The sequence below is a fragment of the Rattus rattus genome, chromosome 18, assembly GCF_011064425.1.
Source record: "Rattus rattus isolate New Zealand chromosome 18, Rrattus_CSIRO_v1, whole genome shotgun sequence".
Classification (NCBI taxonomy): domain Eukaryota; kingdom Metazoa; phylum Chordata; class Mammalia; order Rodentia; family Muridae; genus Rattus; species Rattus rattus.
The window spans coordinates 43162276-43176828 of NC_046171.1; the positions used below are offsets into that span (position 1 = coordinate 43162276).

At 47.4% G+C, this 14553-nt stretch overlaps 1 protein-coding gene across 1 annotated transcript; it reads left to right on the forward strand.

The window, feature by feature from the left end:
* Positions 1-12127: 12127 nt before the first annotated feature.
* LOC116886978 (60S ribosomal protein L37a-like) lies at positions 12128-12457 on the forward strand. Its single transcript, XM_032888468.1, has one exon. It carries the CDS (start codon positions 12128-12130, stop codon positions 12455-12457), a length of 330 nt encoding a protein of 109 aa, XP_032744359.1.
* The last annotated feature ends 2096 nt before the right edge of the window (positions 12458-14553 follow it).

The following is a 14553-nucleotide window of genomic DNA, read 5'->3' on the forward strand; positions in this document are numbered from 1 at the left end:
GGTTCTTCTCGTTGCATTTTTTGTATACCAGAGCAGGTCAAAGGACAACCTGTAGGTGCCTGGTCTCCCCTTCCATCCTATGGGCTCCAGAGATCAGGTTAGGTGGGCAGTGCCTTTACCTTCTAAGCGAACATCTTGTCACTTTCTGAGACAGGATCTCAGGCTGGCCTCCTACCCGACATGCGATGGAGAAGAAACGTCAACCCTGATCCCCCTGCCTCTACTTCCCAAGTGTTGAGATGACTGATAGGTTTTTTTTTTTTTCCTCTGACGGTAAAACGAGCCAATTCAAACCAGATTAGTTCATATTACATGCAAGTTTATTTGGGAAGCTGCTCTCAGGTGGGCGAGTTTACTGGCCCCCAAGGACCAAAACCAGGAAAGTCACCATGGGGAGACAGAAACAGAGGATGCACACTCAGAGAGAGAAGGAGAAAGAGCAGGGAGACCAAATCCATCAGGATTAGATAGGGAAGAGTCTCTGAGGGAAAGGCCAGCTTCTGGACTTTCAGTTCAGGGTTTCGGACAGGGTATGCCAGGTAGGGACTGCGGGATGCTGAGGGCCAGGTCTGCTTTGATAAATAAAACAAACACCTCACTCCCTCATCCCGGGGTCTGCAACCAAACAATTACAATCAGATGACATATTTGAATTTTACTTTCTGCTTTGTTTTGTTTTACATTTCTTCAAAACATCTTTAGTGAAACATAATTTATATAATATGTAACACAGGTGTTTCTATTTATAACATCTTTAGTGAAGTATAATTTATATAATATGTAACACAGGTGTTTCTATTTATAGCATATACTATAAAGTTCATATATTTTGTCTATAATTCAATGATGATCTAGCACTATAAATATATAATATATACCACCAGATACAGTGGTATATGCCTTTACACCTAGCACTAGGGAGGCAGAGGCAGGAGGAACTCTGAGCAGGGCTACATAATATGATACTCTCTCAAAATAGCAAAAGCAAAGTAGCTACGTGTGTGTGTGTGTGTGTGTGTGTGTGTGTGTGTGTGTGCATGTGTGCTTATATGTGTGTATATATATTGTCTGTGTATACATGTATGTGTGTGTGTTGTGCATAGGTGTATAGGGGGAGTAGATGTGTTTTTAAGACAGTCTGCTAATAGACCCCAGGGTGTCCTCAAACTCCCTAGCCAACGATGGACTTTTCTTTTCTTTCTTTCTTTTTTTTTTTTGTTTTTTTGTTTTTTGTTTTGGTTTGGTTTTTTTGGTAACATGATGCTACAGCCACTAGAAAAGGACACAAGTGATGGTAAGCAAATAAAAAAGAAGAAAGGGGGAGGGGTGATAAGCCAGTGGTGGCACACAAATTTCACTCTAACAACAGAGGTAGACAGATCTCAATGAGTTCAAGGCCAGCCTGGTCTGCATAGTTGAGTCTCAAAGGAGCCAAAGGCTACACAGACAGACCCTGTCTCGAAAATCAAACAAACCAACAAACCAACCCAAAGAAACGAAATACCCAAGTAGTCATGAGCCACTGGATATGGATTCAAACTCAGGTTCTCTGGGAAAGCGGTATGTGTCCTTAATCATGGCGCCACTTCTCCACCCCAAAATGAGTGTAACTCCTCAAACTCATGATCCTCCTGCCTCTACCTCCTTCAGCAAATCCTACTGGTGTGCTCCACCACAACCGGCAATGAGTATACCTCCTAATCCTGCCTCTACCTCCTCGTGCTAAGCCTCCTGGTGTGCTCCTGTGCCCAGCTTAGCCCCCAATCGGGTGTGCATTTGTGTGTGCTATGCTGGGGACTGAGCCCAAGTCTTCCTGACCATCTCGGGTCAAGATCTGGGTACACACAGGGTTGGGGTTGGGGGTATTCTGGGCTTGATCCCAGTGCTCGCACATGCCTTCCCACTGGGCTACGCCTAGCCCCCAGTCTCTCTCTGATCAACACTTTGGAACCAAACCCTGAATCCCAAGGAACCTTCTTAGTGTTCTTTGGAAACCTATGCAATCTTTTTTTTCTAATATTTATTTATTATATATAAGTACACTGTAACTGTCTTCAGACACACCAGAAGAGGGTATCAGATCCCATTACAGATGGTGGTGAGCCACCATGTGGTTGCTGGGATTTGAACTCAGGACCTCTGGAAGAACAGTCAGTGCTCTTAACCCCTGGGCCATCTCTCCAGTCCCTAAACAATCTTTTTTGTTAAGAAATGGAGCTTTTTGTCAGGCCTGGTGGAACAGGTCTGTAATTCCAGCTACTTCAGAGGATAGCAAACCCAAGGCATCCTGGGAAGCTTAGCAAAACCCTGGACATAACCCCAGCACGTAGGAGGCAGAAGCAAGAGGATCAGGCATCAAGGGTAGCCTAGGCTACATGAAGAGTTAGGACCAGCCAGAGCAATCTGAGTTACTGCCTAACTACACAACACATAAAGAAATATCATCAACAGCAACAGGAAAGCCCAGCACAGAAACCGTAAACCAGTACAGAAAAGGAAAAGACAGAAACAGTGCAGGAATACAGTGCAGGAGTAGAGTGTGTGTGCAGTCCACAAAGGGTCTCTGTTTGATTTTGCAGTACTGAGCAAAAAGAGGGAGAGGGAGGGGGAGGGGTAGAAAGAAGTCAGGCGGCTAGAGTGTTAGTTTATAAATCTTATGATCCCAGCACCCAGGAGACCAAGGCAAGATGACTGTTACAAGTTCCAGACCAGCCTAGGTCACAGAGAACCGGCGAGCCTGTCTCAAATGGAAAAGGCTTGGAGAGATGGCTCAGCAGTCAATTCCCAGCACCTACATGGCAGCTCAAGGCCGCTATAACTCCAGTTCCGGGGGATCCAACACCCTCTGCAGGGCTGGCCGCCACAAGCACCAGCCACAGGCAAAACACTCGTACCCGTGCAGTAAGAAGAGGAGGTGGGGTAGGAGTGGGTGGTGGGCACCTTTAATCCAAGCAGTTGGGGGGGGGAGCATAGTCAGTTCCAGGGCTATATAGTGCCACCCTGCCTCAAACAAAAGCAGCAGACGGGGCTGGCCCTGGCTGCAGAGAGGCTCGGTAGCTGAGAGAATTTCCTGCTCTTACAGAGGATCCAGCTGCCATTTAAGTTCTTACACTTTATGTCTGTTATTGTTGTGGGAGCACACGTGCCATTCCACACATGTGGGGGTCAGAGGGCAGATCTGTGGTGTCTGTATTTCTTTCCACATTTACGTGGATTTGGAGATCTAATCCAGTCCAGCAGGCTTGGCCGTCAGCCCTGTTACCTGCTGAACCATCTCACTGGCCCTGGTTTAGGATTGTTAAGACTTTAATTCCTGGACTGGAGAGAGATAGTTCAGTGGTTAAGAACACTGCCTCTTCTTCCAGAGGAACCAGGTTCAATGACAAGCACCCACGACCATCTGGAACTCCAGTTCCAGGGCAGGCCCCCTCCTCTGGTCTCTAAGGGCACCAGGCTCCCAAGTGGCGCTCAGACACTACCTGTAGGCAAAATGCCCAGACACATAAAATACAAAGTAAGTTGAGGAGATCCGTGCAGACTTTTGTGCCTTCGTGTGAATATGAAACAAAGAGACGGACCAGGGCGGACCGTAGAACACTCGCTCGTACCCCTCCCCCTCCTCTTTCTTAACACATCCAGCATCTGTATATTTCTTCCTGTGTCCTACCACGGGCGGCCGATGACCCACGCCTGACAGGCCACGTCACTTTCATGTGTACCTCACCATTGCTAAGTCGTCACCATGGCAGCACAACAGTCAGGCAAATAGAGACGCCTGAAGACAAACGTGGCGGAAGAAAGATGTGTCCCTGGTCTCTCTGCCTCTGTCATTTGGATGAGCATTAAATCTGTGTCGTACTAGCCACACGGCCATAACACAACCATGACAAAGCACTGGACGTCCGTAAAACTTGACGTCTGCAAATGTGAGAATCGCCGTTTACCCAATTCATGGTTCATCTCAGTACCCACGCTTTGCCATGACAGAAACAGACTGCACAGTGATATAAAACACCTGCAAAAAAAAAAATACGGTCTTATTAACCTTCATTTTATCTCCTACACTTACAAGGAATGTCACATTTTTGTCCTACCTCGATAATTAAAAGTTTTTCGAACATTTTTTGTTTTTAAATCTGAGCAGATTTCAGCAAAATGACAATTCAGATTTCAGCAAAGGAGCTTTGCCTTCCTTCTGTCCGTCTTCCTTTCTCCCCCTCCCTTATTGCTTTCTTTACAGGGTCACCCTGTGTAGCCCAGGCTGACCTTAGACTCCGGGCTCCTGGCATTCCTCCCAGTTCAGACTGCTGGGATTACAGGTAAGACCTATACAGTCCTGTGTAAAGGGCTCTCTGGCTTTGTGTTAGCCCTGGGAGTCTTCAAAAATGTTTTGTGCGCGCGCGTGCGCGAGCTTGTGTGTGTGTTCATAGTGTGGATGCGCGAGTGCCACAATGCAGATGTGGAGCTCAAAGGACAACTTTGGGACGTCAGTCTCTCTCCTCCTACCACACGAGTCCCAGGATTTGAACTCAGTTGTCTGAGCCATCTTGCTAGCCTCAGTCCTGTACCTTTCCCTGCCTTCTCACGTGATTACTTAATCCAAGGATGTCTTAGTTACCTTTTAATTGCCCAGATAAGACACCATGACCAAAGCAACTTGTAAGAGAAAACATTTATTGGGGTCTGTGGCTCCAAAGGGTTAGAGTCCACAATCATTAGAACAGGGAGCATGGCCGCACGCAGGCAGCCGTACTGATGAGGCGGTAGCTGAGAGACTAGACCTGGACCACAGGCAAGAGGTGAAGGCAGCAAGCTAAGTGGGAATCTCATGAGCTCTTGAAACCTCAAACTCCACCCCCTGGCCCCCAGTGACACGCCTCCGTCATCAAGGCCACGCCTCCTCATCCTTTCCAAGTACCCACTGAGCACGGAGCATTCAAACAGGGAGGGGGAGGGGTGCGTCCCATTCAAAACGCCACAAAGAACAACAGCTACATCTTTTTTTTTTTTTTTTTTTTTTTTTTCCGGAGCTGGGGACCAACCCAGGACCTTGTGCTTGCTAGGGCGCTCTACCACTGAGCCAAATCCCCAACCCCTCAGCTACATCTTCTTAAAAGTGCCGGTCAGGGGTTTGGGGATTTAGCTCAGTGGTAGAGCACTTGCCTAGGCAAGCGCAAGGCCCTGGGTTCGGTCCCCAGCTCCGGAAAAAAAAGAAAAAAAAAAGTGCCCATCAGTCCTTCTACAGGTTGGAGAGACCACTGTTTAGAGATTACATTGCCATGGTCCTGATACGTGGCTTCTTAGGCCAGGCTGTGACAGGAAATATGCTACATTCCCCTTAGGCTAGTTGTAACGAAAGCTTCCCAATTGAAACGAGGTGTGCAAACACTCCTTTCATTCATAGCGTGAGCCCATCAAAAAGCTCTCTCTGTCTGCAGGGCGTCAGTTGCACTATTAATAACCCAGTTAACAATGCCAGCTCGAGGCGGTAAAAGGTGTGCGCCTCATGCAAAGTCAGCGTTAGTTTCTACAATTACATGTAATTGCTCGTTCTATTATGTCGAACATCAGCATTACAAAACTGAATACGGGAAGGAGAAAAATAATAGGAAAATTATGTTTTTGTATTCCCCTGAGGATTCTTTTATCAAATTAATTAAAATAGTCAAAAGCGAAAGCAGACCTAATCTATAATGGACATTTTCACACGCCGCAACTTTTTCATAATTTCATTTCTTTCGTTTACTTGTGTTTGAGTGTTTTACCTGAGAGTACGTGCATGCCCAATGTCTGTGCAGTGCCTGCAGTGGCCTAAAGAGGGCGTCGGGTCTCCCGAAACTGCAGAAACACAGAGGGGAGCCGCCATGTGCATTCTGGGAAGCAAACTCGGGTTCTCTGCAAAAAACAACCAAACCTCCTCCCTGGTCCCACAAAATGCAACTTTGGTGGCCTGCTACAGCCGTTCAGAGGAGGACAGTGTGGCCAAGGCTCTTTCTTCAAACTGGTGCTCTCTCAAACCTTTGACACTTCTTTATTTTACCAGATTGGGACTCTCCTTGGGAGAGAAGAAACCAGGCTGAGGTCATGCCTCCCTGGCTGGCATTCATTAAGTGTTACTCATTGAGGAACACCGCCCCGATACAAAGATGAACCGTAGAATGACCTTACTTCTGCCTTCCCTCCCATACGGTGGACCTCCTGAGAGTAAGTGAAACCTCAAAGCAACAGGCTCGAACACAGAGCGGCTGTATCTGGGTTCAAATCCTACCTTCCCCATTTAATGTAATATTAAACAGCTTGGAGAGTTTATTTCCATTTTCACTTTTTGGGGTCCAATCACGAGTTTCGCATACACTGACCAGGCAAGCTGCTAACCACTGAGCTACACCCCTTCTGTGACCAGTCTGTAAGGCAGGAACAAATTTATTCTAGAAAGACACTGGGATTGGGGATTTAGCTCAGCGGTAGAGCGCTTGCCTAGCAAGCGCAAGGCCCTGGGTTCGGTCCCCAGCTCCGAGAAAAAAAAAAGAAAAGAAAAGGAAAGAGCTGCCATGGGGCTGGAGAGATGGCTCAGCGGTTAAGAGCACCGACTGCTCTTCTCGAGGTCCTGAGTTCAATTCCCAGCAACCACATGGTAGCTCACAACCATCTGTAATGGGGTTGGGTGTGTCTGAAGACAGCTACAGTGTGCTTATATACATTAAGTAAATAAATAAATCTTAAAAAAGAAAGAAAGAAAGAAAGAAAGAAAGAAAGAAAGAAAGAAAGGCACTGGTATTCACCTCATTGGTGATCAGACTATTCAAAGAATAGGCCCCCAAAAGTTAGAATTTCCCTAAGGGAAACCCCTACAGGAGAGGAGTCTTAATCACTGTTCTATTGTGAACAGACACCATGACCAAGGCAACTCTTATAAAGGACAATATTTAATCGGGGCTGGCTTACAGGTTCAGAGGTTCAGTCCATTATCATAGTGGCGGCAATCATAGTGGCATGCAGACCACTTGAGAAGGAGCTGAGAGTTATATATCCCTGCAGAAAGCAGGGGGAGAGAGAGAGAGAGAGAGAGAGAGAGAGAGAGAGAGACAGACAGACAGACAGAGAGAGACAGAGAGAGACAGAGAGAGACAGAGAGAGACAGAGAGACAGAGACAGAGAGACAGAAACAGAGAGACAGAGACAGACAGAGACAGAGAGACAGAGAGACAGAGAGAACAAACTCTGGGCCCAGATGAGCATTTGAAACCTCAAAGCCCAGTTGACACACTTTCCCCAACATGGCTACCCCTACCCCAATAAGGCCTCTCTTCCTAATGCCATAGTCTATAAGCATTCAAACAGGTGAGCCATCCTCATTCAAACCACCACAAGAGGTAATGACCTTGCATGAAAGATTTGGAGCACCTAGAGGGCCAGGGGCCACACCTTACCTGACTGTTTCTTATGTATCTGCTTAATCCAGTCTGACTCTGGATTTAGGGGAGCCCCTCAATCTCTCCGTCCCTCTTCCCAGTGTGTCTGTGTGGAATAAACCTCGCTTTTCTGCTTTTTACTGTTTACTTGGCTGCTTTAACTGGCCCATTGAGAATGGGTGGCTCAACCTGGCTTGTTGGGGCACAGTCTGTGACCCCTAAATCCCATAGCATTTCTTCTTGCTCTGTGGTAGAGACTGAGAGAGAAGTACACAGTGAGATCCTATCCCAAAAAAGCTGAAGGAGTAGAGAAGGCAAAAAATGGAAACAGGGGCTAGAGAGATGGCTCAGTGGTTAAGGACACTGGCTGCTCTTCTGGACCCAGGTTCAATCCCCAGCAACCACGTGGCAGCTCACAACTGTCTGTAACCCCACGATCTGACACCCTCACACGGACAAAGCCCAGGCAAAACACCCGTGCACATACAATAAATAAGTAGAGAAAAGAAAAGGAAGGGAGACAGCCACGCTGACTAGTAACTGGCTGCCCAGTAGCTGCTTCTCAATCATACAAAGGCCCCATGTCAACAAACGCTGTTAGAAGGAATGGGTGCATGGCCGCAAACTCAGTCCTTCTCAGACCCCCAGTAGCTGTGAACATGGATGGATAAACACCACACTCGGCTCTCAGGAAATATACTTTATACTGACAGTCAGGAGCAATGACTCACGACCCTTCCCGAGCAGAGCGAGAGGAGGCTGGGAGATGGCCAGCAGGTAGGAGGGTTTGCACAGCGTGCATAGCATGAAGACCTGAGCGTGAGTCCCCAGCACCGACTTAAGAAGCCGAGCCTGCTCATACCTGCCTGGGTCCCCAGCTCTGGGGTAGGGCTGCATAGACAGACGTAAGAGGATTCCTGGATTCTGTATCACTAGTCTACCTCCGGATTCAGAAAAGAACAGCCTAAAAACAATAACATAGGGCTGGAGAGACGGCTCAGTGGTTAAGAGCACTGACTGCTCTTCCAGAGGTCCTGAGTTCAATTCCCAGCAACCACATGGTGGCTCACAACCATCTGTAATGGGATCTGGCGCCCTCTTCTGGTGTGGCAGTATACTCATCTGCATAAAATAAATAAATCTTAAAAAGAAACAAAACAAAACAGTGAGATAGAGTGTAATAGAGCAGGACACCTAACCCTTACTGGTTTCTGTGGTGCTAGGGATGGGGGTCGGGGCTTCCTGCGTGCTAGACAAGCACACTACCAAATGAACCTCACCCCAGCCCTAGCCTTACACCATGACTTTAGACAACAGGTGAATGAATGTATGTGTTGTGCCCAGTAGGGGTGGTACTGTAACCCCAGCCTTCAGTGAGCAGAAGTGAGAACACTAGAAGCCCATTCACTGCCAGTGACACACTCCTAACCCTTTCTAAACTGTTTCACCAACTTAGAGTCCAGCATTCACTCAAACCACCACACTACCTAGCAAGTCGGAGGCCAGTCTGGGTTACATGAGATACTCTCCAAATTAAAAATTATATATATATATATATAATATATATATAATATATATATATGGCTGGAGAGATGGCTCAGTGGTTAAGAGCACTGTCTGCTTTTCCAGAGGTCCTGAGTTCAATTCCCAGCAACCTCATGGTGGCTCACAACCATCTATAGAGTGATCTGATGCCCTCTTCTGGTGTGTCTGAAGACAGCAGCAGTGTACTCACATGCATGAAATAAATAAAATCTAAAAAAAAAAAATTATATATATATATATTTTTTTTTTCTTACCAGGCATGATGGCTTTCTTTAATGCCAGCAGAAACAGGTAGATTTCTATGAGTTGAGGCCAACCTGATCTACAGAGCCAGTTCCAGGTCAGCTATGGCCACTCAGTTGAGACTGTCTTATGTAAAATGTAAAAGATGGAGGAAAACCATAAGGGACAAAGAAGGGCATCCTACGCTGGTTTCGTTTGTTTGTTTTGAGACACAGTCTCAATGTGTAGACCTGGCTGGCCTGGAACTTGCTGCATAAACCAGGCCGGCCCCATACTCCTAGAGACGCCCTTGCCTCTAGGATTAAAGGCATTGCCAACGTGCATGGCACCATCAGAGGCTGTTATTGTTCCAGAGAAAAAAGAGCAAGGTGATGGAATAGTCAAAATATTTACCCGGGCAGTGGTGGCACGGCCTGTAATCCCAGCACTCGGGAGGCAGAGGCAGGTGGATCTGAGTTCGAGGCCAGCCTCGTCTACAGGGTTACTTCCAGGACAGCCAGGGCTATGCAGACAAACCCTGCCTCAAAAAAAACAATCAAGGGGTTGGGGATTTAGCTCAGTGGTAGAGCTCTTGCTTAGCAAGCGCAAGGCCCGGGGTTCGGGCCCCAGCCCCAAAAAAAAAAACCAAAAAAAAAAAAAAAAAAAAAAAATCAATCAAAACATTCCTGTGCTTCTAACCATAAAGCCTCAAAATCACAATCCCCTCCCCCACGGGCACAGAGAGATACACACCTGGAACAAAGTGTAGGAAGAAATAGACGCTACCATGAACATTTCAGAAACTGATCAAGTAAAGGTGGCAGCTCATGCCCGTAACCACAGTATGAGGAGGCTGAGGCATGGGTTCAAGGCTAACTGAAGCCTCATTAGAAGAACACACACACACACACACACACACACACACACACACACAGCCAGCTTGGTGGCATAACCCTTTAATCACTTGAAAGACAGAGGCAGGCGGATTTCTATGCATTCAAGACCCTGTCCAAAAAGGAAAGAGACAAAGGAGGAGAGGGAGAGGGAGGGAGGGAGGGAGGGAGGGAGGGAGGAAGGGAGGAAGGAAGGAAGGAAATGACTCCAGGAGCTGAGGAAATGGCTCAGCCTGTAAAGTGCTCACTGTGCAAACATGAAGAACTGAATGTGAGTCCCCAGAACCAATGTAAAATCAATCAGTCAGTCAATCAATCAATCAATCAATCAACCCTGGGCCAGGTGCACAGGTGCACTAGAATCTCAGAACTGAGAAAATCCAGACAGCAGGACCCAGGGACCAGCTGGGCTAGTCAAATGGTGGCGCTCTAAGTTCAGTGAGAGACTCTGTCTCAAAAACAGGAGGGGCTGGGGTAAGGGGACGGAGCTGGCGGGATGGCTCTGGGGGTAAAATCTTGTACAAGAGCCTGGAGACCCCAGTTCTATCCCCAAACCTATGTAGAAGTAAGAGAGAACCAAGTTCATGAGACTACCATCAGTCTCCTACATGTGCACCGTGACACACTGGCGACTCCCCCATCACATGCATATAATACACACCCCCGGGATAGAGAAATTAATATTTATGAAATGCCCATATTAAGACTTTAAAAAGAGGGGCTGGAGAAATGACTGCTCTTCCAGAGGTCCTGAGTTCAATTCCCAGCAGCCACATGGTGGCTCACAACCATCTGTAACGGAATCTGATGCCCTCCTCTGGTGTGTCTGAAGACAGCGACAGTGTACTCATATACATAAAATAAATAAATAAAACTTTAGAAAAAACACTTAAAAACAACGGATAAGCTCATGGCCTCAGCTGTGTGCCTGCATCACTCCACGCCCTAGGAATGGTCAATCAACAATAGCTAACTTAACAGGTCGAGCTGTGACGTCAATGTTTAACTTACAAAAATGACTTTCCCTTTGTTCTACCAATACTTATGCAGAAAAGGGATTCAATGAACTGTTGGACATAAGACCCTTATCACAATGTCTAATTTCACCTCCGTCGTCGTCATTTTGTCTAAGAGGTCTTCCCTCAATTCTAGTTACAAACGGTAAAACCCGACTGCTGAATGAAAGGCCAAGAACTCGGGCGCGTGAACAGTGTTTGTGAGGCTGACAGTAGCGTGGCTGGTGTGAGTCCGTGCAGCTAGCTGCTGAGGACTCTGGGAGCCCAGCGTTAAACTCATGCCAGGCCTGGCTACAGTTTGATGCCACCTGGTGGCAGTAATGGTCCCGTTTGGAAGGCCACAGAGGATGACTGAATCCAGAGGCCCCAGGACAGCCCCACTGACAGCCCCAGACTGTGTCCCAGGCAGTTGGGCAGATTCAGAGGCTCAGCTGGGGCAGCAGGGGCCGTGAGGACCAGGGTCTCACTCCGGCCCTCCTTTCTTTCAGAAGTCCACATGCGTTTCCTCTGCTTGGGTGCCTGCAGCTCAGACCCAGAGCTTGCTTCCCGAGAACTCGCATAGCCCTTTAATCCGCGTCTCCCGCCTCTTTATCCTGTTCAAACAGAAGCTGAGCAGGGGACGGGAGCAAGTTTTTAATTCTGTACAACTAAAATTGCATCTAGAGTTATGTAGTGTTTTTTTTTCCATTTCTCTCTCCATGTGCGAGCGCATTAAGTGCATGCGCGCATGTGCGTGTATACATGCGTGCGCGCATATGTATGCATGTTCGCGTGTGTGTGGGTGCATTCGGGGGCCCAAAGCTGATGTCACCATCATCCTCAATGGCTCTTCTTATTCACTGAGGCAGGTTCTCTCAGTCAAACCCGGAAGTCAGAGGTGAGGCTGGTCTCATTAGCCAACTCGCTCTGGGGCTCCCTTCTGTGTGCCTTCGGAGGCCGGCCTGACAAATAAGCCACCTTCTGGAATTTCACATGGTGGGTTTGGAGGATCAAATCTTACACCGCGTCCTCTTCCGGCTTGGGTTTCGGTTCCGGCGACATGGCTAGACGCACCAAGAATGTCAGGACTGTCGGGAAATACAGGACCTGCTATGGTATCTCACTCCGGAAAATGGTGAAGAAAGTTGAAATCAGCCAGCATGCCAAGTACACTTGCTCCTTCTGTGGCAAGCCCAAGATGAAGAGGCGAGCCGTTGGCAGCTGGCGCTGTGGTTCCTGCATGAAAACAGTGGCCGGCGGGGCCTGGACCCACAATACCACTTCTGCAGTCACAGTGAAGTCTGCCATCAGAAGACTGAAGGAACTGAAAGACCAGCAGAAACCCTACCATCTGAGACCTGCCTGGCCTGCAATAAACAGGCTAATTTAAAGGAAAAACAACAAACAAAAAACGAAACAAACAAACAAAAGAACTTACACCACAAGCACTCTAACCACTGAGCCATCTCTGCAGTCCTAAAATTACATTTTATTGTTTTTTTCCTAAAGATGTAGTTATTCTTTGTGTATGAGTGTTTCGACTGCACATATGCATGTGCACCATGTTCACGCCTGGTATCAGTCAGAGCCTCTGAAATTGGAGCCACTGTGAGCGACCCTGTGAGTTCTGGGAATCAGCCTTGTGTCTTCTGTGAGGATGCTGTGATCTTGACCACTGAGCCGTCTCTCCCCGGTTTGTTTGTTATGACGGTGTATAAGCCTGCAGCTTTACAATGGTTATTAAGGATCAACTTGACATTCACAGCATAACATTACACCCCCACCCCCACCCCCACGCCCCGAGACAGGGTTTCTCTGTGTAGCCTTGGCTGTCCTGGAATTCACTCTTTAGAGCAGGCTGGACTTGAGCTCAGCGATCCACCTGCCTCTGCTTCCCAAGTGCTGGGATTAAAGGTGTGCACCACCACCCAGCTAGCAAGACTTTTTTTTTTTTTTTTTTTTTTTTAGAGAGTTTTTGAGACGTTGGGGAGATGGTTCAGAGGTTAAGAGCTCTGACCGCTCTTCCAGAGGCCCTGAGTTCAATTCCCAGCAACCACATGGTGGCTCACAACCATCTGTAATGGGATCTGATGCCCTCTTCTGGTGTGTCTGAAGACAGTGACAGTGTACTTATATACATTAAATGATCTTTATTAAAAAAAAGGTTCATTCCATCCAGAGGGTGATACTCCTCTTGCAGAAACGTTACCAATCTTTCAAGAGTGTCATGAGTTTGAGGCCACCCTAGGATACGTGTCACCACCCTGCTTCTACGAAGTCTCCCAGATCTGCTCTGGCTCCTTGCTCACCCCTCAGATGCTGGGGGCTTCACCTCTCTGCTTCCAGCGCTAGTCTCCGACTGAAGGCCTAAAACGATCTTTTCCCTACCCAGGTCTTAATTCCCTAAAGACTCCCAAGTCTACACGGAGTTAATTTTGAAAGCTGTGTCACATGCAAACTGGCCAGGCCATCAGCCAAAGAGCTCGCCTGCAGCCTGTCCTCTCCTGACAGGACAGGCGGGCTCAGCCCTATATTTAGGTCCTCACTGGTCCCACTCGCCTCGTTCTGTAACTGAGAGCAGTCAAACTGCCACTCCCAGTTAGGAAGGAGAAAGCAAGCACTAGAAAAGCTCATTCACTTAGTGTAGCCCAGACTAGAGACCCTGATGTAACTAAAGTCATCATTTTTTTTTTTTTTTTTGGTTCTTTTTTTCGGAGCTGGGGATCGAACCTAGGGCCTTGCGCTTCCTAGGCAAGCGCTCTACCACTGAGCTAAATCCCCAACCCCTAAAGTCATCATTTTTATCTTATTTATATGAGCACACTATAGCTGTCTTCAGACACACCAGGGTATTGGATCCCATTACAGATGGTTGTGAGCCATCATGTGGTTGCTGGGATTTGAACTCAGGACCTCTGGAAGAGCAGGCAGTGCTCTTAACCGCTGAGTCATCTCTCTCAGCCCCGCAAGGCAACTCTTATGAATGAAAACACTTCACTGGGGGCCGGCTTACAGTTTCAGGGGTTAGGTCCATTATCATGGCGGGAAGCGTCTTAACCTCTGAGCCATCTCTCCAGACTCTAAAGTAATTTCTTTACCTGCCTATTGCCAAAAACTCTTTGTACATTTACACAAGTATACTGTTTTTGTACTGGATATAATTAAAACTGCTGGAGGAGAAGAAGCCGGCCCTTAAATCTTTTTCAAATGGAGGAGCTGAAGAGATGGCTGTGCACTCAACATTACCTGCTGCTTCTGGAAGAGCCAGTTCCGGTTCCCAGCACCCATGTGGTAGCTACAGTTCTGGGGGGGGGGGTCTGACACCTCCTTCTGACCTACTTGGACACCAGGCACCCTCATGCTACATGCATAACATATAGGCAAAACTCATACAATAAAATAAATAAGTCTACGTTCGGTCCTCAGCTCCAAAATAAATAAATAAATAAATAAGTCTAAAAACATTTTTATTTTTTCTTTTTCCTC